General features: G+C 41.2%; 1 protein-coding gene across 5 annotated transcripts in view; it reads left to right on the top strand.

Annotated features, from left to right (window-relative positions):
* Positions 1–24,628, top strand: part of ATP2B4 (ATPase plasma membrane Ca2+ transporting 4) — a 240,537-nt gene that overhangs the window by 150,755 nt on the left and 65,154 nt on the right. For all 5 annotated transcript variants that reach the window (XM_072137311.1, XM_072137308.1, XM_072137307.1 and 2 more), the window contains 3 exons: positions 13,837–14,016; positions 19,411–19,498; positions 19,590–19,696. In XM_072137311.1, coding sequence (XP_071993412.1) covers positions 13,837–14,016; positions 19,411–19,498; positions 19,590–19,696 — 375 coding nt within the window. The remainder of the gene's footprint in view (positions 1–13,836; positions 14,017–19,410; positions 19,499–19,589; positions 19,697–24,628) is intronic.

The raw sequence follows: 24,628 nt of genomic DNA, 5'->3' as shown, positions 1-24,628 counted from the left end.
TGTGCTGCATCCTCCTAATATACAGGTGAGAGACACAGACATCAGCTACACATGAATCTGACATGTTCTGCTGTAACATGGATGCCTGGAGCTGCTGTATCTCTCCTAAACACACACACACATGCACACACAGGCTGCAGGGGGCGTGGCCACCAGCACCAGGAAGCACATCATTATACAGCCTCACATCATTATACAGGCTGTCAGTCATGCACTGGGGGCATGGCTGTGCCTCCCACTCATGAATAAAGTGGACAGCTTGAATATGCTAATGCTTCATTGGACATTTCACAGGTCATTTGCATACAGCTTTAGGACCTCATTGCTTAGGTTTACAGGCATGTAGAGGGACAATGAAGGGATAGAGGCAATGCTCTCTAATGGCAGTTTATGAAAATATATTTAGTTTAGGGGGGTTATTTTGCATGACGGGTTCTCTTTAAGCTAAATAGTCTGAGGGCTCTAGTGGGTGTTTACAGACTCCCTAAGTGCTGTAGTTTCACTCTTTTCAGCTCATTTGTATATGACTTTGTAGGCTTTTCCTTTATACAAGGAAATGGGTAAGATTTAACCCCTTTGTGTACCCCAACATGCTTTAAAGTTGTGGTGTAGCGGGGGATTGTATGGAGAAAAATCATGGGTTGAGCTCTTTCCAAACAGGTGGGTGTCACCGACTATTTGTCATGACAACCAAAGAGACTTGTAAGCCTGTCAGTAATCTTTTAATAGCCTGCTGATGGCTATTAGAGATCAACAGTAAAATTGTAGTATTGCTGAGCGTCTTCTTCCCGCATGGACGTGCCGTTCCCTGCCACGCCTTTATTTTTTCTGGTTCCCAGCGATGCCAGTTGTTTGACAAAGACTTATGAGGTTGAAACGTCACAATATTTTCTCTGCAATAAAGAAATTATCAAATGAGTGCTGAAATTTATGATTTTCTGAAGTTGCATTGGGAATCCCTTCTCAACAATATCAGGGACCTACCGGGTGTTTTCCTTGGTCTTCATGATGCTCTCTGCACTTTAACCCCTAGTCGCACCTGGAAGTTACAGTACGTCCCTGCGGGTAGATACTTCCCGCACGGGGAAGTGCTATTACGTCCTGCTTCTGGCACAGGTTCACGAACGGAGCCAGCACCAGAAGCATCGTCTGCCAGCTGTCTATCACAGCTGACACTACGCGCTAACATCTGCGATTGGACATGGATCCCCCATGCTGCTTACCGGGGGGATCTGATCCTCTTCTGGGTAGCCCCGAGGACTGCCAAGTGCCCCTGGGCTGTCCGATTTTACCTCTTCCGGTTATGACTGAAAACTGCATGCTTAGACAGTTTACACTGCTCTACAATGAACAAGTATTGTAGAGCAGCGCTAGTTCAAGTTTGAAGAAGTAAAAAAAGTTAAAAACATTAAACAGTAAACATTATATTAAATAAAAAATAAATAAAAATATAAGCCCCTAAAATGTCACTTTTCCATAAAAACACTTAATAAACTATTAAAAACACAAACCCCCCAAATATTTGGTATTGCCGCGTCCGTAACAATCTGTATAATAAAATAGAATTGTTACTGGACTGTAAACGCCGGAGGAAAAAACACGCAAAAAACTTGGAAAAAGTACCGTATATACTTGTGTATAAGCCGAGTTTTTCAGCACAAAAAATGTGCTGAAAAACCTCGCCTCGGCTTAAACACGAGTCAATGCTAAAAAAAAAAAAAAATTAATACTCACCCTCCGGTGTCCGCGATGTTCGTCGCGGCTCCCGATCCCTGTCGCAGCTCCCGGTGGCTCCCTGTGTCTCCTCTTCTGTCTTCTCTAGATCGCATGGACGCGACTCTGCCGGCCATCGCACACTGTAATGCAGCGATGACGTCATCAGCGGCGACAGCGCTGCACCACAGTGTGCGACGGGCATCGCAATCTCCCGGCCAGAGAAGATAAGAGTGAAGAAGCCGGCGGGAGCCGCGATGGGGATCGGAAGCCGCCGGGAGGAACATCGGGGACACCGGAGGGTGAGTATTAAGTTTATTTTTTTATCTGTATGCTACACAGGGGCAGTGCTGTATACCGATGGGGGCAGTGCTGTATACCGATGGGGGCAGTGCTGTATACCGATGGGGGCAAGCTGTATACTGCAAGGGGGCAGGCTGTATACTACCTGGGGCCAGGCTGTATACTACCTGGGGCCAGGCTGTATGCTACCTGGGGCCAGGCTGTATGCTACCTGGGGCCAGGCTGTATGCTACCTGGGGCCAGGCTGTATGCTACCTGGGGCCAGGCTGTATGCTACCTGGGGCCAGGCTGTATGCTACCTGGGGCCAGGCTGTATGCTACCTGGGGCCAGGCTGTATGCTACCTGGGGCCAGGCTGTATGCTACCTGGGGCCAGGCTGTATGCTACCTGGGGCCAGGCTGTATGCTACCTGGGGCCAGGCTGTATGCTAACTGGGGCCAGGCTGTATGCTAACTGGGGCCAGGCTGTATGCTAACTGGGGCCAGGCTGTATGCTACATGGGGCCAGGCTGTATGCTACATGGGGCCAGGCTGTATGCTACATGGGGCCAGGCTGTATGCTACATGGGGGCAGGCTCTATGCTACGTGGAGCTGGCTGTATACTACACCCTTGGCTTATACTCGAGTCAATATGTTTTCCCAGTTTTCTGTGGTAAAATTAGGGGTCTCGGCTTATACTCGAGTATATACGGTAATTCCTTTAAAAAAAAAAATGCTCTAAAATGTGATAAAAAAGTTCTACCACTAAAAAGAACAACTCTTCTCGCAAAAAATCATTTCGATTTGTCAGTCGAAAAATAAAAAAGTTCTGCATATTAAAAGATGGTGATGCTAAAATAAACAAGATTTTCTCCAAATTAGTTTTTATTCAGTAAAATTGAATAAAATAGACAAAACCCCCACATATTTGGTATCGCTGCATCAGTAACAATCTGCATAATAAAACAGAATCGTTATTAGATCCGCAAAAAGAACCCTGTAAAAAAAAAAAAAAAAAAAGACGCTCAAAAAAAACATTTTTAATTAACCCCTTCTCGACATTTGACGTAATAGTACTGCATGGCGGGAGGTGCGTTCCCGCAAAATGCAGTATTATTACGTCAAGCTTCTGGCGCCGGCTCCTGAATATTCACAATGGGCATCGCTAGGGTGAATAAGAGCAACACTTGGCGATAATTTCCCTACAAAGATATGGTACAAAAGCGCTTGTCGTGCACATTGTACAGATTATGCTGTACAACTCTTACTGTTCCAGTGTGCAGGTCCTGCCGTATCATTTCTCCATTTTCAAGAGGAAGATATTAGGAAACTAATATTGGGACAAGAAGGTCAGTGCCCCAATACCTCTGGATTAGATGTTCCTGTGTTTTGCCAGGACAGCATTTTCCCGGTGAATTCTGCTGCTTCTAAAGGTAGGACTCAATAAAGAGTCTGTTCCAAAAGAGGAGATAGGATGGACACTATATACTACTAAGAGACCTGCAACAACTCCAGAGTGACAAAAGTTTAGTTGGTCCCCTGGTATATTCTACCTCCTTATACGCAACACATACACAATTCACGCCCAACCTGTTGTGAATTCATTTCGGTAAAATGAATAATTGTAACAACTGTTAGGTCACGTTGCTCCCTACACCCCTCCATTATTTCATAAGGGGCGCCACATAACATTCCCCCATTCCTGCCCGGCTAGGCGCTGTCTAAGACATTTGACGGACCCTAGCTATCCGGGTACCAGGCTGCCTGGCACCCGCTCTTGGCCAGCAGCAAGACTGGAGTCACTTAGTTACCTTTGCTGTGAGAATGCAATCTTGCCTTCAGCTCTCCAGGTAGTGCCTCCCCTACTGCTTCTGGCCTGCAGACTAAATAAGGCCCTAACAAGACCTGTGACCCGCACCTGTGGGCTATACAAAAGCCCAGGACCGAAGCCCGGGTGGAGTAGGAGTCCCACCACCAGCCTACCCCTACTCCATAATAAGCAGGCCCAGTATGGACATTACAAATGTGTCTGTGTTAGCTAGGCCAACACAGACAAAACAGACTATTCGTGTTTATCATGTCTGCATTAACCCTTGGGTTACTGCAAACAAACCCAGGGCTTTTACCACATGCATTTCATCTGCCTGTAGGACAGATAGCGGTTTTCCCAAATAACACCTCTCACTTTCTCACAGCGCCCATAAAGCATTTTATATGCACATGTGGGGTACATGTGGAGAAATTTTTCGGGGTTATTTAATATATTATCCCTTGTGGCTTACAAAAAAAGTGACATTTATAGGAAAATTTTCACCTTTTTAATGTCTAGGGCCTAATTGGATCATTTACCTGTAGGGGCAAATACATATATTACACATTGCAAAATTCTCTGAGGGGTGTGCGTTCAAAAATTAGGGTGACTTTTCGGATTCTTATCTGTTTTATACCACTAGGGTTCTCCTAATGCAGGTAAAACATTTCTGTCAAATTTGGCTTCTAAAAGGCAAACATCCCCCTTTCCTTCTACTGTGCGCCAACGCAACATTTTATATACACATGTGTGGTACTTCTACAATCGAGAGAAATAGGTTTACACATTTTGGTGGGTTAGTACATTTTTTTATCCCTTGTGGCTATAAAAAAATTAGGGGTAAAATGACCTTTTTCCATTTCGTCCCCATGACGGCCCCACTGGAGGTTGCTTCCCCTTCCTCTGTAGGGACAGGAAATTGAGAGCATTAAATAGCCCCTCCCTCAACCTCCCACCAGTGTTTTTCCTGTCCCTACAGGTAAAGGTTGAGAGTAAAAACCTCTCTCTCCTCCAGGGGGGGGGGGGGGGGAGGTGGAATCTCGTACCTCTCGTGGGTGCTTGTTTCCCCGGGGCTTCCCTCGTCCGGCCTCCTCATGAGTCCTACTTGGGGTCTCCAGGTCCCGGATTGCCATTTGGATCTCCTGCGGCGTGCAGGAGGCAGCGGGCAGTGCCGGCAGCTTTTACGGCCCTCCCGGGGGTCCGCGGCAGCCGGCACATAGCGAATTTTAAGCGCTCGGTCACTTCCGGGTTACGGAGCAAAAACCGGAAGTGACGTCAGAGACCTCAGCGTCTCGGCCTAGGAGACAGTCCCTTAAAGATGACGTCAGACGCCGGAAGGTAAGTGAGGAGAAGTTCCCACCAAGTCTGCAAGTCTGCTGAGGTCTATGTGGAGCAGTGAATATCCCAGCATGGAAGAGGCTGAATTCTGTTCCTTAACCCCGGACTCTGTAAGTAGGACATTAGCTGAACGCCAATAGGTTTTGGCACTATATGCTGTGTGGAGTCGGCTTCTAATAAGCAATACTCCTTTTTCTTTTTCTAACAACAGGAGAAGGATATCCCTGTAAAAGAAAAAGAAAAGTCTAAAGTTTGTGATAAAGAAAAACCTAAGAAGGCACCATCCAAACGTTGCCACATTTGTAACACAAAATTGGATATTGCATATAAGAAAAGTTTATGTAAAGATTGTTTGGACAAAGTGTTAAAAGAGGAAAAATCATCATTTATGGATGAATTGCGTGTTGTTATGCGTGAAGAGATTAGGGCATCAAAGAGCCCACCGCATAAAAAAGTCAGGCAGAACCCTGTATGTCTGGATTCAGATGACGAGCAGCCCTCTTGTTCTTATGAGCTAGACATGGAAGAACAGGATATGGTGACGCAGCAATCGATACCAAATGACCCCAAATATTTATTTCCTAATGAGGATTTGGATGGGATGATTAAAGCATTAAGGGATACCTTGAATATTGAAGACACCATAGAAGAGAGGTCTGTAGTAGATGAATTGTTTGGTGGATTAAGAAGAAGGAAAGTTAGAGTTTTTCCTGTTATTAAAAGCTTGAAGGATCTTATCCAGGATGAATGGAAGGAACCGGAGAAGCGTATAACAATTCCTAAGGAGTTTAAAAACTGTATGTTATTCGATCCAGAAGAAACAAAAATCTGGGATAGTGTGCCTAAAGTTGACATCCCTATAGCCAAAGTGGTCAAAAAAAACGATTTACCTTTTGAAGATTCCACCCAACTAAAAGATGCCATGGATCGTAAATCTGATTGTTTGCTCAAGAAAGCTTGGGAAACTTCCATGGCAATTCTAAAAACAAATATTACTACTACCTCTGTATCACGTACTCTGTTGGCTAGGACAGCTGGAGGATCATCTTAGAGAAGGCACGGCCAGAGAAGAAATGCTAGACTCCATTCCGTTATTAAGATCAGCAGCAGCCTTTCTGGCAGATGCCTCAGCCGAAACATCCGGTTTTCAGCAAGAGAAGCTGCACTATCTAATGCAACCAGAAGAGCCCTTTGGTTGAGGCAATAGTCTGGAGACGTACGCTCAAAAGCCAAACTATGTAGCCTGCCTTTTTCGGGTGATTTTTTGTTTGGGCCAGAATTGGATGAAATCCTAGCTAAAGCAGCGGATAAAAAGAAAGGGTTTCCGGAGGCCAAACAACAACCCAAGAAGCAATTTTTTCGGAGCTTTCGCCCCACTAAAGGACAGCCAAGATTCAGGAACAAGCAGACCTGGAAACCGGGGTACTGGAATACAGCTAAAGGAGGAAAGAATAAATCCTTTCTTTTTGGTGCCTCAAGTAAACAAGAGAAGAAACAATGACGCCAGAGTGGGGGGGAAGATTGAAAAATTTTCTCCCCCATTGGAAAAATATAACATCCAACAGGTTGGTACTCTCTATAATAGAAGATGGCTATTTTATAGAGTTTGTGTCACCTCCTCCTCATCGATTTATCCTATCCTGGCAACCATCAAACAGACTAACATGTCACCTTTGGAAGGAAGTTTCCGACCTGTTAAAGTTGAATGTCATCTGTCCAGTCCATCCAGAAGAAAGAGGTACGGGTCATTACTCACCTTTGTTTTTAATAAAAAAAGCCAAATGGGACTTTCAGATTGATCACAAATTTGAAATATTTGAACAAATGGGTAACCTTTGTCAAATTCAAAATGGAATCAATAAAATCTACTACGCCTTTGATACCTTACAAAGCCTATTTATGTACCTTGGATCTCAAGGATGCCTATTATCACGTGCCTATCCATGCAAAATCACAAAAATACTTAAGATTTGCCGTATTATCTCCCTCTGGGGAAGAATTTCATTTTCAATTTACTGCATTGCCCTTTGGTCTCTCCTCAGCCCCCCGGGTTTTTACCAAGGTCATGGCGGAAGCAGTAAAATATCTCCGAACGGAAGAAATCTGCGTGATTCCATACTTAGACGACTTCCTACTAATAGGAGATTCAGTAAGTCATCTAGAAAGCCAAAAGGATACAACAGTAGAAGTTTTACAATCTCTGGGACAATCTCATAAATTTAGACAAATCAGATTTAATTCCGAGTCACATAAAAGAATTTTTAGGAGTATCTTTAAATTCTCTAACACAGACCTCTTATCTTCCACAGGAAAAGATGGAAAATCTTCTTGGGAAAATCAAGAAATTCGAGAAGATGAAGTCTGTATCAGTAAGGGAAGCTATGAGTCTTCTGAGGAAGATGATATCATGCATCCAGAGTGTGGCCTGGTGTAAAAACCACTCAAGAACACTGCAGTCATGGATTCTTACAAAGTGGGACAGAAACCATCATCATCTTCATTTGCCATTGATAATCCCCTCCAAAAGTGAAGGAATCACTAAGATGGTGGAGGAATCCCGGGAATCTACAGAAAGGCGTAAATTGGGTCCAATGGCCGTTAACCCAGATTCAAACAGATGCCAGCAGCTCCGGATGGGGGGCTCTCCTTCCAGGCAAATATGTCCAGGGTTACTGGACCCGGGAAATAGCACAGACCTCTTCGAACGAAAGAGAACTAAGAGCGGTCCTGAACACTCTAAAATCCTGTGCCAACGAGCTGAAAGGTCACCATGTGAAAGTTATGTCGGACAACACTACCACAGTTGCCCATCTAAGAAGACAGGGAGGTACCAGGTCAAAAAGGCTACTGAAAATATCACAACAAATATTTTTCTGGGCAGAGGAAAATATCCAGTCGATTTTGGCCATCCATCTGAGGGGCTCAGAAAATATAGTAGCAGATTACCTCAGCCAGTCTCAAATCCTTCCCCACGAAATGGAGCCTGAACGAGGAAGTCTTCCAAGAAATTGTTTTGAGATGGGGACTGCCGGACATCGACTTGTTTGCCTCCAGGAAAAATTCCAAAGTGAAAAAGTTCTTCTCCTTGAACCCAAAGGAAGTCCCCTGGGGACTAGATGCATTTTCACAGGCCTGGAACCAAGACCTAGTGTATGCTTTTCCTCCGATTCCATTCATAAGCAAAGTGTTGCAAAAGCTACTAGTCAGTCCAACCAAGCTCATCTTAGTAGCACCCTTTTGGCCAAAGAGAAATTGGTTCCCAAGTCTACAAAAATTGGCGATAGATTTTCCTTTTATCCTGCCCAGGAGACCGGACCTTCTACATCAGGGACCAGTCCTGCATCAGAACCCAGGGTTTCTAAACCTAGCAGCCTGGATCCTGAAAGCACCTTCTTAAGATCAAAAGGCTTATCATATAAGGTAATAAAAACCTTAAAGAATAGTAGAAAACCAGTAACCCATGCTATATACTTTAAAATATGGAAAAAGTTTTGTTCCTGGTCAAAAGATATACCTAACCAGGGTTCCCCAAATATCTGTCAGATTCTTGATTTTCTGCAGGAGGGGTTTGAGAAGGGACTACGACCTAGCACCTTGAGAGTCCAGGTCTCGGCCTTGAGCGCCTACTTCGATACAGCACTAGCAGAACACAGGTGGGTAAAGAGGTTCTTTCAAGCCTGTTCACGCTTACGTCCTACTGTTAAAGATTCATCCCCTCAGTGGGATCTATCTCTAGTTCTAGATACTTTAACTATGGGGCCGTTTGAGCCAATCGACCCTAGTCATATGCGTTTCTTGACACTAAAAACCGCCTTTTTAATCGCCATTACATCTGCTAGAAGACTTGGCGAGTTACAGGCCTTGTCCATTTGTGAACCCTATTTATCTGTATCAGAAGATAGGATCACGCTCAGACTTGACAGAAATTTTTTACCAAAAATTGTCTCAAATTTCCATAGGAACCAGGAAATAATCTTACCCATGTTTTGCCATCATCCAAAAAATCCTGTTGAAGAAAAGTGGCATCTACTGGATGTAAGACGTACTGTTCATAAGTATCTCGAAGCATCCAATTCTTGGAGAAAAGATTTAAATTTATTTATTCAATTTGCAGGAAGAAATAAAGGCAAGAAAGCTTCAAAAGCCACTATTGGACGTTGGATTACGGATACCATCAAAGAGTGCTATAGAATTAAAGCTGTTCCACTACCTCTCTGTCAAAGCCCATTCCACTAGGGCCATGTCTACATCTTGGGCTGAGAGAGGAGGTGCATTCATTGAAGAAATCTGCAAAGCCGCTACATGGATTACAAATGTCACATTTGCAAAGCACTATAGGCTAAATGTCTTCAGGCTGTAGTCCCTCCCTAACTGGGCATAAATTTGGTATGTCTCCAGTGGGGCCGTCATGGGAACGAAATGGAAAAAAGGAATTACCTTACCGGTAATTCGATTTCCATAAGTCCACCATGACGGCCCTGATATTTCCCTCCCATGTATATAAAAGTGTTTTCTTTTTCTGGATCTTTACCTATGTATGTGAAATTTAACATACTAAATAAAATTATGTTGCAACCTATACTGGTGTAGTTATTTGATAAACACTGGTGGGAGGTTGAGGGAGGGGCTATTTAATGCTCTAAATTTCCTGTCCCTACAGAGGAAGGGGAAGCAACCTCCAGCGGGGCCGTCATGGTGGACTTATGGAAATCGAATTACCGGTAAGGACTAATTCCTTTTTTCCTATTTAAGTCCTAATTAAATCAAACTCCTTTAAGGACAAATACACATATTACACCTTGCTAAATTATCTAAGGCAGTGATGGCAAACCTTTTAGAGACCGAGTGCCCAAACTACAACAAAGACCTGCTTATTTAGCACAAAGTGCCAACACAGAAATTTAATTTGTGATTTATACTCCCTTCTCTGTCACAGTTTTCATTGATACCAGCACCCAGAGGACACCAATAAAGCAGAAAATAGTCCCAGGTACAGCTGTCACTTTAAAATAGCTCTGTGCACAGCAAGTCCTGGGCTGTCTGGGACTGCAGGAAGATACCTGGAGTCATCTCTGGGGATGGCCTGGGTGCCCACAGAAAGGGCTCTGAGTGCCACCTCTGGCACCAGTGCCATAGGTTAGCCATCACTGATCTAAGGGGTTTGCTTTCCAAAATGGTGACACTTGTTGGGGTTCCCCTCTGTTTTGTTACCACTACGGCTCTCTAAATGCATCCTGACACATGTCAATTGTGGCTTCTAAAAGGCCAATGCCCCTCTTTCCCTTCTGAGCTTCACTGCGTACCCATACAACATTTTATTTGCATGTGTAGGGCAATTTTATACTCAGGAGAAATAGTACACATTTTTTGGGGTTGTTTCATCTTTAATGCCTTATGGGATACATAAATTAGCCATAAAAGTGACTTTTTTGGGAAAATGTTCATCTTTTTTCTTTTAGGGACCTAATTGAAGCAAACACCTGTAGGGGAAAATACACATATTACTCCTTGCTAAATTCTCCAAAGGGTACACTTGTTGGGGTTCCCCTCTGTTTTGGTACCACTAGGGCTCTCCAAATGCATCCTGACACATGTAAAGGATGATTGTCAAATCTGGCTTCTAAAAGGCCAAAGCCCCTCTTTCCCTTCTGAGCTCTACTGTGTACCCATACAACACTTTATATGCAAAAGTGGTGCAGTTCTGTGCTTAGGAGAAATAGTTTTACACATTTATGGGGGTTGTTTCATTTTTTATCCCTTTGGGGTAAAAGTTACTTTTTTGAGAACATTTTCACCTTTTTCCCTTTTGGGGCCTAATTGAATGAAACATCTGTTGGGGCAAATACACAAATTACACCTTGCTAAACTCCCCAAGGGGTGTACTTTCCAAAATGGTGTCTCATGTTAGGGCTTTCCTCTGTTTTGGTACTATTATGGCTCTCCAAATGCATCCTGACACATGAAAACTTTTTCAGCCATATTTGCCCTCCAAAAACAAAACAACGCTCTTAACATTCCAAGTACCCCCCTGTGCCCGTACAGCAGGGTACAGTGACAAAATGTGTATTGGCATACTCAGGAGGAATTGCACTAAACATGGTAAAATGCATTTTCCTTTTTAACCCATTGTGAAGGTGCAAATTTTAGAGTTCGATGAATCTATAGTAAGATAAAATTACATTTCTGTAATTTCACTTTCATTTATCTTTCACCCTCATGAAACGCTCATAGGGTTAACAAAATTCCCAGAGGTTGTTTTGAATATTTTGAGGGGTGTAGTTTCTAAAATGGTGTCATTTGTAGGGGGTTTCTGTCATGTAGGCCTTATAAAGTCACTTCTAACTAAATTGACCCTCCAAAAGTAAGTTTTGATGATTTTCGTGAAAATCTGAAAAATTGCACCTAAAGTTATAAGCCTCCTAACATCCTAAAAAAAGGAAAAGATGTTTGAAAAATGATGCCAAGTTAAAGCAGGCATATGGAAAATGTCAGTTATCAAGTTATTTTAGTGATATGACCAACTTTCCAAAAAGTAGAAAATTTAGAATTTGGAAAACATTGTTTTTTTTCAAAATTTTTGCCAAATTTCCATTTATTTCATAAATAAATACTAAACATATTGATTAAATTTCTCAACCAACATGAAGTACAATGTGTTACGAAAAAACAATCTCAAAATCAACTGGATATGTTAAAGCGTTCCAAAGTTACAACCACTTAAAAAGACACATGTCTTTTAAAAAATTTTAAAAAATGGGCCGTGTCAGAAAGGTGAAAAGTGGCTTCAGTGTTAAGGGGTTAATACCCTATAAAAAATGCTCTAAAAAGTGATTCAAAAAATGTTATGCACTCTAAAATAAGACAACTAAAAAGAACAATCCTTCTTGCAAAAAATAAGCCCTTAACCAGATTTGTGAGGCGAAAAATTAAAAAAGTTATGCATATGAAAGACGGTGATGCTAAAATTAACGGTTTCACCAAATTAATTTTTATTCAGTAAAAATGGGGAAAAAATAAAAAAATCTATTTAAATTAGGTATTTTTGTAATTGTGGCGACCTATGGAATAAAAATGATATACTATTTTTATGGTATGGTAAAAAGCCAAAAAAAAAAAACACAAAAAAAATCTTCCTAAAAATTTGATTATTTTTATTTCCTCCACCAACAAAGAGTTAATAAAATCTCACCAATTAGCTATAGATGCCCCAAAATTACGTACCAAAAAAGTGCATCTCATGTGGTAAAAAATAAGCCCCTATAGGTCCACATTAAAAAAAACAAAAAATGTATAGCCTGTACAATTTGACACTGCAAATCTGATGTGCATGGCGCCTCCTTCCCTTCTATGCCCGGCCGTGCGCCCATACAGCAGTTACCACCACATATAGGGATATAGGATATCGGTGTACTCTGGAGGAATTGGGTATCAAACTTTGTGGAGCTTTTTTAACCATTTAATCCATTGCAAATGTTTAATTTTTAACCCAAAATGAATGTATTGTCAAAAAATATGACAATTTTTAGACCGCACCTTGATTTTGTTTAAACCCCTATAAAACACCTGAAGGCTTAACAAACTTCTTTAAAGTGATTTTTTTCGTACATTGAGGAATGTAGTTTCCATAATGGGGTAATTTACGAGTCTAACTATTATTTAGGCCTCTCACAGTCAATTAACAGTTGAGCAGGTCCAATTAAATTCTGGTTTTGGTGATTTTCTCAAAAAATTAAAAAATGGCACCTAAATTCTGAGCCTCATAACATTCTAGTAAAATATGTGGAATCTTAAAAAACTATGCCAACATAAAACTGATTTTTCGGAAATTTAAGTTATGAATTTATTTGAGTGCAAGGACTATCTGCTTCAAAATTTTCAAACAGTCTCAAAATTCCCTGGATATCTCATAGCGTTCCAAAGCTATAAGCATTTATAGTGACACAGGGCAGATCTGAAAAATGGGACCGTGTCCTAAAGCCAAAATAGGCTGAGCCCCGTAGGGGTTAAACAGATCCCTGAGACTATCACAGAGCAGGTGTATTTATACGGAGACTTGATTACACACAGGTGGATTATATTTATCATTATCAGTCATATAGGATAATATTGGATCAGTCAGAGATCCTCACTGAACTTCTGGAGTGAGTTTGCTGCACTGAAAGTAAAGGAGCCGATTGACACATCCCACTTTTCAGTTTATTATTTTTTACAAAAGTTTAAAATATCCAATAAATTTCATTCCACTTCACAACTGTGTCCCACTTGTTATGGATTCTGCACCAAAATGCCTGAAATGTGGCAAAAGGTAGAAAAGTTTAAGGGGGCCGAATACTTTCTCAAGGCACTGTATATTCACCTTTTATAATGTGTTTTTTTTTACATGTGCTTTTAATTCTGTTATCCAAAGGGTTAAGAAATGTTTTTTAGTTCCTCTTAGGTGGTGGTCAACCTTAGTCTTACTCATTGCCTGTTGGTGACCGTTACATTGCTGCATCCTGTTTGTCTTTGCTAATGTGTAGTGTTAGCCCCAGGTTTTCATTCCTTTTGTTTTCTCTTTTTATTATAACACATTATTATAGTGTTTGCAGTATTGTGTGGTGAATAAAATGTTATGCCATCTCTCCTCTTTTTTTTGCTTAATACAATTTTTTTCTTTTCATATTCCATCTCTGCTTTCTTAATTTTTCCTGTAGGTGCCTGAGGCTATTCAGAAGTGCCAGCGAGCAGGAATCACTGTACGCATGGTTACCGGTGACAATATAAACACAGCTCGTGCCATTGCTACAAAGTGTGGCATCTTGCAGCCCGGGGAAGACTTCCTTTGCCTTGAGGGAAAAGAGTTTAACACACTGATCCGAAATGAAAAGGGGGAGGTAAGCAAGAAAGTGAGCTGTGTTGTAATGAAGTGTGAGTGAGAAAGATTATCTCTGTTAATCTGTTCTTTTCTGTAAGGATTTCAGCTGTACCCGGCAAGGAGAACTAGATGAAGTATGTAGCAGATCTTGTTCTATATTCCAAATAGATTTCCATTCTGTTTCACACTACATTCTGTCCGTTATTACCATGTATACTCGAGTATAAGCTGAGTTTTTCAGCACAATTTTTGTGCTGAAAATTCCCCACTCGGGTATATATAAAAAAATAAACTAAGTACTCACCATTCCGAGGGCCTGGGCAGGTCCGCAACAGCACCTCTTCTTTCTTCAGGCCAGCGCTAGGTCCGTAACAGTTCTGTGCGCACGGCACGGGTGGCGCACTTTGTGATGTCAGCGGCGGCTGACAATCACAGTTGTGCGCCGGCCGGGAGTAATTTGCACCTGAAATGCCCTGCACCACATCTACTAAAGGTTTTACAACATTTTTTTGGGGTGCAGTAAACTAGACCAAGTAATGGAAGATGCAAAGTAGGACTTGCCAGTCTTAAACTGCACCAGATTAATCATATACCCCTATAGTAGGAGTTCATCTTAACATATTAGTTCTTGTCCAAGGAAATACATTGTTGTTGGGCAAATATTTATGTGATTGTAATGTATTTGATATGTGAGGTGAGGTATGCGAGTAGGAGATAAAGAGGAAGCTGTTTTTGTTTTGGGGGGAGGGGGATTAGAGGAGGGTAAGGGAAAATGCAAAAAATGAAAATTTATTAAAACATGCAACGGGATATCAATTAAGATTGTATATCTATAACTTATGGTTTTTATTTTACAGTATAATGTTGAAAATGGTATATTTATATAAAATATGTAACTTTAGTATGATCTGTAGTTGAAATATGTTTCAGAGAAAAAAAAATTCCCCAACAAAAGATCCAAAGAAACGGAGAAAACAACAAGTGTATAATAGAATGACAACAATAGTACATTGATAATAAGAAACCCTAAAAAAAAGGTCTTTCTAAATGACTGACAAAAAATGGGAAGTGAAAAGGAGGGTATAGTATCAAGAACAAGAATAAACACTAACAACCACTAGAGGTCACTGTGCTACAATGATATGACTCAAAATGGTGGCAAGGTAAAGTTCACTGCTCAAAAAATTTTTTAAAAGGGACACTTAAACACAATGGGGGACATTTACTATGGTGTTTCCGCCAGTTTTGTGGCGCTTTCACCGCATCTTCTGCTCTCCTACCTATTTATTAGCTGTTGGGGACAGAAAAAATTACTTTTTCCGCCTGCTCCGACTCTTCTCTGAAAAGGGGCGTGGCTTTGGCAGAGTGGAAACTCAGACACAATTAATATGTGTCATAGCCATTTTTGGACGCTGTAAACTGGCGTAAAGTAGACCAAAAGAAATTTGGTCTAGCAGGGACACAAAACAGTGCTATTGCACTGTTGCCTGTTCTCTGACTGTTGGACACATTTCTGGTTCTCGGGACAGATTTTGGTCCCAGTGACAGAAAATGGTTTCGGCGCCAGAAATTTATCTGCACAGCTCCACAATATTAAATGTGTGTCTTCTTACCGAAAGCAGGTCGGTAACAAAGCCAATGCAGACACCGACCCTTTATGTAAATGTCCCACAATATATCTCCTAGTAAATCAAACTTCTGTGAAAACAAACTGTCCACTTAGGAAGCAACACTGATTGACAATCAATTTCACATGCTGTTGTGCAAATGGAATAGACAACAGATTGGCAATTAGCAAGACCTGCTCAGGGTGCGGTCACACGTTGCAGTTAAAACTGCATCGCAATTAGTTTTAGGTGGTATTTGTCATTTTATCAAGTGAAAGACATCAAATAAACAGGTGAATGACATCTGTTGAACAGCTTTCTCCTTCAAAATCAATTCTGTTTATGTGTTTCCCCTGTGAAATTGACAAAACTGCACCTAAAACCACCTCAAAACGAATTGCTATGCAGTTTTAAGTGCAACATGTGACCGTACCCTGTGATCTTCACAGATGAAAGCAGGTTCAAAAATGAGCACATGTGATAGATGTGACTGTCAGAAGATGCTGCAGAGAGCGATCTGTTGCCTGCAACATCCTTCAGCATGACTGGTTTGGCAGTGGCTCAGTAATGGTGTGGGGTGGCATTTCTGAGACCATATGCTGGTTCGGTGGCCTTCTTGTTCCCCAGACCTAAATCCAATTGAGCACATCCTGGGACATCATGTCTCGCTCCATACACCAATGTCACGTTGTACCAGACACTGTCCAGGAGTTAGCGGATGCTTTAGTCCAGGTCTGGGAGGAGATCCTTCAGGCTGCAGGACAGCTTGTTTTTAATAAGCTGGCCTCAGCATTTGGTGAGTCACATGCTTGTGACATCACTACAGGCCATACAGACCATCTCAACAAGCCTCCTGTCGTCTCTAACGTTTCCTATGGCAACCATAAAGCATGGCAAATTGGATTAGCCTGGTGGGCAAGTTAGAGAATTGCTTGTTTTTGCTTCGTCCATAGTTGGGCAAAGGTTTTATACTTTACAGTTGTACTTTAACCATGCTGTAACTTTTGGCATAATCTTGAAATGGCTGGTCTTTAACCTAAACATGTTACATGCATCTCATAGAACTATTTGGCATACAAGTTTGACCAGTCTAGTTAAAGCTAACATTAAAGCTGTACAGCTATAGTGATTTTACCAAATTATTCTATGTGATTGTCTCTTGAAAACAAACAGAATGATGCCTACTTTGTGCTGCTCACCCTTTACTTTCCAAAGTTATGGTATTTTCTGTTCTGAACGTGTTTGACAAAAATCTTTCTCACCAGTAGTGAAGTGGGCGGAAACTAATATCTGTCAGTCTATGCCCTCAGGCTGAGGCCAGTTAGTAATTTAGCATGAAATCCATTTAGTTTCCCTGAAATAAATCCACTGAACACTGCACAGCGCACATAGAGGATGTATATGTCGACCAACCTGGCAGCTTCCGTCACATGCAAGAGCAGGGAACGTGTACAGTGCACATACAGTCATGGCCATAAGTTTTGAGAATGACACAAATATTATATTTTCACATGATCTGTTGCCCTCTAGTTTTTATGTGTGTTTGTCACATGTTTTTATCAAATACAGAAATACAAGTGCAATCATATTATGAGTAACAAAAGCTTTTATTGACAGTTTGAATGAGTTAATGCAGCAAGTCAATATTTGCAGTGTTGACCCTTCTTCTTTAGGACCTCTGTAATTCTCCTTGGCAGCTCTCAATCAACTTCTGGACCAAATCCTGACTGATAGCAGTCCATTCTTGCACAATCACTGATTTCATTTTGTCACAATTTGTTGGTTTTGGTTTGTCCACCCGTCTCTTGATGATTGACCACAAGTTCTCAATGGGATTAAGATCGGGAGAGTTTCCAGGCGATTGACCCAAAATCTCTGTTTTGTTCCCTGAGCCATTTAGTTATCACCTTTGCTTTATGGCATGCTGAAAAAGGCATTGTTGATCACCAAACTGCTCTTGGACAGTTGGGAGAAGTTGCTCTTGGAGGACATTCTGGTACCATTCTTTATTCATGGATGTGTTTTTAGGCAAGACTGTGAGAGAGCCGATTCCCTTGGCTGAGACGCAACCCCACACATGAATGGTTGCAGAATGCTTTACAGCTGGAATGAGACAAGACTGGTGGTATCGCTCACCTTGTCTTCTCCGAACAAGCTGTTTTCCAGATGTTCCAAACAATCGGAAAGGGAATTCATCAGAGAAAATGAGTTTACCCCAGCAGTCCACTCCCTGTACCTTTTGAAGAATATCAGTCTGTCCCTGATGTTTTTTCTGGAGATAAGTGGCTTTTTTGCTGCCCTCCTTGACACCAGGCCTTGCTCCAAGAGTATCCACCTCACAGTGCGTGCAGATGCACTCACACCTGCCTGCTGCCATACCTGAGCAAGCTCTGCACTGCTGGTAGCCCGATCCCGAAGCTGAAACACTTTTTAAGAGACGGTCCTGGCGCTTGCTGGTCCTTCTAGTTGCCTTTTTGGCAACAATGGAACCTCTCTCCTTGAATTGCTTGATGATGCGATAGATTGTTGACTGAGGTGCAATCTTTCTAGCTGCGATACTCTTCCCTGTTAGGCCAGTTTTGTGCAGTGCAATGAAGACTGCACGTGTTTCTTTAGAGATAACCATGGTTACCAGAAGAGAAACAATGATGCCAAGCACCAGCCTCCTTTTAAAATGTCTAGTTTTGTGATTCTTACTTTATCATGACAGATTGATCTCCAGCCCTGTCCTCATCAACACCCACACCTGTGTTAATGGAGCAATCACTGAAACGATGTTAACGGCTCCTTTTAAGGCAGGCCTGCAATGAAGTTGAAACGCGTTTTGGGGGGAAAACGTTCATTTTCTAGGCAAATATTGACTTGGTAATTAATTGCTGTTAAGCTGATCACTCTTTATAAGATTCTGGAGTATATGCAGATTGCCATTATAAAACCTGATGCAGTAGACTTTGTAAAAATTAACATTTGTTTCATTCTCAAAACTTATGGCCATGACTGTACAGGGAGTATATGGTGACAGCCTGGCAGCTCCCATTACATGGAGGAGCAGGGAACATGTAGTGGTAGAAATCATAAGTAAACCATTTACATGAAAGCTATGCCTGTGCTGTGTGGGTTTATAGCTTATCTGCACAGGGCTGATACTGCCAATGACAAGGTGGGGGAAGGGAGCAGCATTAGGACAGGAGACAGACAGAGAAAGTTCTGTAGAATCACAGACTGGGATGGAGGGACTGATGGGGAACAAGGAAATCTTGTACCTCACTATTCTGTGCAGAAGACATCTGTATTCTGTACACATCAAGCACTGCTACATACACTGTCGCATGACCTCCTCTGTGAGCAGGGATCAGCAGCTCCTCCCCTGCTGAGAAACATTGTGTAAACAAGCTATGGACTTGTAGGGCTTATCAGGACATTGTGAGGTTATCTGAGGGGGATAGCAAAGAAACTGCTGCAAATAAGTAACAAAGATAATAAGCAAAGTCGTTTTACATCCCAAGAGCTATTGATTTGTGAAAAAAAAGCTTTACAGTTACTCACACACACCTCATGTGTGGTATCAATTGCTGACCTGTCAAGAAAAAACACATCAAACCCCAAGTATCTATGGCAAATGGCCCAAATCTGCCTGAGAGTTTAAGCCACCTGGTTATTTGAGAGTACATTGAGCAACTTTTAAAATGTCTTTTACTATGCAATGTTTGTTCAGAGACAGTAACATACTTTATTGTAATGTAGTGTAACATTTGATTATTAGCAAGCATTGTGTTGTATTTTAATAACTGTCATAAAATTGCCAGGTGGAGCAAGACAAGCTGGACAAAGTTTGGCCTAGGCTTCGTGTGCTGGCGCGATCATCTCCAACAGACAAGCACACTTTGGTAAAAGGTAATGCTGCAGACTAATCCGTACACCATTACTTCTATTACTTTGGTTTAGTTTTTGCTTTTAATATGTATCAATTGTGTGTCAATTCTAGGCATCATTGACAGCACAGTGGTAGAACAAAGACAAGTGGTAGCTGTCACCGGTGATGGAACTAATGATGGGCCCGCATTAAAGAAAGCAGATGTGGGATTCGCCATGGTATATAGCATTAAACTGTCATACATGACTGTTGCATTTTAAATGCATTTTTAAGGCATTCATTACTCCAAGTGTCATGCAGAGCTTAATATTTAACCGTCATTTCAGATGATTTTAGATATTGTGTGAACAATGTGAACATTTTTTTTTTTAAATATACTTCAGTGAACGGAGCCTGTCACCAGAAGGCAAAATTTCACTGGTGACAGGTCCCAATACACGCTGCATAGTACATTAAAAGATTCACAACTCTGCTACCCAGCATTTGTGTAATATCCCCTGATAAAGGCCTGGCTCCCTGACAACAAGTCCTGGCCAAGTCCTGGGGTGATACCTCATTTCCATTCAAAATTGTTTCTTTGCTGCTTTGCATAACTCTTCTGTCACCGAGCAGGCACGAGGTTTCCTGTGCGGTGAGCCTATGTCATAGAGGGAGGGATGAGAACAGGGAGGATGTGGGAGGGTAAATAACGGAATACTTACCAGCGGGGCCGATCTGAGGGTTATGCAAAGTATCAACGAAACATTGGGATTTGAAAAGAGGCATCACCTGGGACTTGGCTAGGACTTGTTGGCAGGGAGCCAGGTAAGCTTTATCAGGGGATATTACACGAACAGAGGGGAGCAGAGATGTGAATCTAACTGTAATGTACTATGCAGAGCCTATTGGGACCTGTCACCAGTGAAATTCTGCCTTCTGGTGACAGGTTACCTTTAAGAAATTCTCTTTAGTTTGCAAAAGAGCAGACTGCAAAGTACCCCTTACTTTACAAGAACTAGAGTGAGGAAGGATCTCTCTCCATTTCTGTTTCTTACACAGTCGTGAGTGTTAACCCATTCTGCTCCCTTCCTCGCTGTAGTATGCTATGAGCAATATGCTAAAAAATCATTCTGAAAGTGAAGGAGTTAATGCTCCCATCTCAGAGTTGTTTCCGTCCACACACAGAAGATTAGATGTGAGCTTATGTAGCCTCCATAGACACACACTTTACATTACAGGCTGGAATACAGGTCTCTATGGAATGGACAAGTAGAAAAAAAGTTTTTTTGCAGCTCACCCACTCGTCACACTTCTTTAAGGGAAATTCACACCGAGAGGTTCTTCCAAACACGTATAGCTGGCACGTGTAGGAGTGCAGTCGCGTGGTGCCGCTTGGACTGCGGACAGGATCCATAAGCTTCAAAAAGGTGAGCAAACGCGGCACATCCTTAAAACAATGTAGATCTTTATTCGGGTTTCTTTAAAACATCACAGGTGGTAAAGATATCGCCTACGCGTTTCGAGCACGTCCGTGCTCTCAGTCATGGCATATATTCTACTAAACAAGTAAAACATTTAAAACCATAAACTACCAATCACCTAAAGGAGGTGTGTGCACCCACGTGGGGAAAGAACGTCACAGGGGGTGTGTACTTCCCGTGGCGTCATCCCAGGGATGTGGTCACCTAAATAAACAATATATTAGTATTGTAACATTGAATAACAAGAAACATTAATATCTGACTGCAAAGGTAATTCTTAATATGAGGATAATGTTGGGGAACAAAATACAAGAAAAAACATGAAAAAATATATACGCAAACAACTCTACGTGTGTCACTTCCCCTCTTACCTCTATAGATTTCCTCTAAACCAAAGAAACGGAAAGAGGAAACATCTCCTGTGTGGACAGTAGCAAAATGTCTGGACGCTCCCGACATACTGGTTTCAATGCTTTTGGAGCAGTCCCGTAGATGTTCCGCAATCCGTGTCTTTAGTTTTCTCGTGGTACAACCTACATAGGACATATTACAGGTTTCACATCTAATCATATAGATTATAAATGTGGAATCACAATTGATAAAGGTTTTTATCGAATGTGGTCTGACACTGTTACCAAGTTTGGCATATCGACATACATTACAGCGTACAGACCCACAACGGTAAAAACCCCTTGTATTCAACCAGGTTCTCATATTTTCATTATTTGTATAGTTTTGAAAGAGACTGGGGGATAATTTGGTACCCAAAGTGGGACCTTTTTTAGAGACAAAATTGCATCCATTTTTAAGTATTGAGTTCAACTTGTTATCCTGATAAAGAATAGAGAGGTTCTTTTTTAAAATTCTTATTATATGAGGAAAATCAATACTATACTGTGTTGAAAAAGTAACCTTAGAGGATTGAAACCTCTTCGTATTAGTTCTGTTTTTATTAATATTGGATTCCAGAAGGCTCTGTCGGTCTCTCGATATGGCGATGTTGAACGCCCTATCTATGGACCACTTGGGTTAGTTCCTAGACATTAATCTCTGGCTAAGGATTTTGGCTTGATTTAAAAAATCTGTCTCATCCGTACATGCTCTTCTAAGTCTAATGAACTCGCCCACGGGTATGGCGTTCAGTGTATGTGCTGGATGGCTGCTACTGGCACTCAAAACTGTGTTCCCTGCCGTTTCCTTCCTAAATAAAGTTGTTCTAACTCTTTTTTTTCTGATGCACATCCTGTTAACATGAGGTCCAAAAAGGCTACCTCATTTTTGTTGAAATCAAATGTAAAACTCAAATTGACATTATTGGTATTTAAATGGGTGACAAAGCCTGGTACGGACGACACACCTCCCGACCATACAATAAGTATATCGTCGATGTATCGCCCGTACCAGGCAATGCTCCCCAAAAATGGATTCAATTCTGAATAAATGAACTCCTCCTCCCACCAGCATATACGAGTCCGCATCGGCGCCCCCCTAATCTGCAAAAAGAAAACACCATCAAATGAAAAGAAATTATGTGTTAGTAGATATCTTGTTACATCAATCAAAAACTCACATAATTCGACAGAATATAAACTTGATTTGTATAAATGATGTGCTAATGGAGTTATTGCCAGATCATGAGGAATGGAACTGTAAAGGGAACTAACATCACAAGTAACCCACACATATTCCTTATCCCACACAAAATCATCAAAAACTTTAAGGACCTCCTTACTATCTTTTAGGTAGCCTGGTAATTTAAGGACTAAAGGTTGTAATAATCTGTCTAACCATACACATAAGATATTTTTATGGATCTTGGGTAACCCATGGAATATGGGTGTGACAGGATGTGATGGCGTTCAACATCGCCATATCGAGAGACCGACAGAGCCGTCTGGAATCCAATATTAATAAAAACAGAACTAATACGAAGAGGTTTTAATCCTTTACTCTTTCAACACAGTATAGTATTGATTTTCCTCATATAATAAGAATTTTAAAAAAGAACCTCTCTATTCTTTATCAGGATGACAAGTTGAACTCAATACTTAAAAATGGATGCAATTTTGTCTCTAAAAAAGGTCCCACTTTGGGTACCAAATTATCCCCCAGTCTCTTTCAAAACTATACAAATAATGAAAATATGAGAACCTGGTTGAATACAAGGGGTTTTTACCGTTGTGGGTCTGTACGCTGTAATGTATGTCGATATGCCAAACAGACAGTTTCCTTACCACTTGGTAACAGTGTCAGACCACATTCGATAAAAACCTTTATCAATTGTGATTCCACATTTATAATCTATATGATTAGATGTGAAACCTGTAATATGTCCTATGTAGGTTGTACCACGAGAAAACTAAAGACACGGATTGCGGAACATCTACGGGACTGCTCCAAAAGCATTGAAACCAGTATGTCGGGAGCGTCCAGACATTTTGCTACTGTCCACACAGGAGATGTTTCCTCTTTCCGTTTCTTTGGTTTAGAGAAAATCTATAGAGGTAAGAGGGGAGGTGACACACGTAGAGTCCTCTTAAAACGTGAGGCATTTTGGATTTTCAGTCTGGGGACAAGGGCCCCTTTAGGTCTCAATCTAAGATCGGATCTCTCTTTCTTCTACGCACATTCATCCTATTTCTCTGATCCCCTTTATGGGAAAACAAACATCTTGATTTATTAATTTATTCACTCCTTTTCTTCATCTTCATGTTTTACATGAGGAGATTTTGCTGTATATATTTTTCTGCATGTTATATCCTCCGATATGTTTTATATAAAGAGATTTTGTTGATATATTTTCCTGCATTTTGTTCCCCAACATTATCCTCATATTAAGAATTACCTTTGCAGTCAGATATTAACGTTTCTTGTTATACAATGTTACAATACTAATATATTGTTTATTTAGGTGACCACATCCCTGGGATGACGCCACGGGAAGTACATACCCCCTGTGACGTTCTTTCCCCACGTGGGTGCACACACCTCCTTTACGGTGATTGGTAGTTTATGGTTTTAAATGTTTTACTTGTTTAGTAGAATATATGCCATGACTAAGAGCACGGACGTGCTCGAAACGCATAGGCGATATCTCTACCACCTGTGATGTTTTAAAGAAACCCGAATAAAGATCTACATTGTTTTAAGGATGTGCCGCGTTTGCTCACCTTTTTGAAACTCTATAGAATGGATTAGCGTGATTTTTAGAAGCACAATCTGTGAATGAATTATATTAAAAAAATGTTCACAATATCCCCCCCACAAAGAAATATTAAAAATGATCTCAAATGACAGTTATGCTTTAAGATAGCGACTGTCAAATCATAATATAAGTATATACGTTTAACTATAATATTGGCGCATTACATATAATACATAAAGATATGACACTTTGATTCAAGGTAAAGTAGCCAGTGTATAGTTTGTATAACAGTGTAAATTTTGTGTGCATTCAAAATAACTCAAACATGATGGCACCCCTAAGTGCAAATGGCCAAATTGTTCCAAAAGTAATTCCAAATTTTTGTACGGCTACCATTATTCTCCAGCACTTAATTAACTCTCTTGGGCTTGTTGTTTAATAGAGCTTCACAGGTTGCCACTGATTACATCATTGAGCTGGTGGAACTTAGTGACCTTCCCCTCCTTTACATCCTGTTTGAGGATACCCCACAGATGCTTAGTAGG

Source organism: Engystomops pustulosus, chromosome 2 (genome assembly GCF_040894005.1).
Source record: "Engystomops pustulosus chromosome 2, aEngPut4.maternal, whole genome shotgun sequence".
Classification (NCBI taxonomy): domain Eukaryota; kingdom Metazoa; phylum Chordata; class Amphibia; order Anura; family Leptodactylidae; genus Engystomops; species Engystomops pustulosus.
This window is presented reverse-complemented; position numbering and strand designations above follow the sequence as displayed.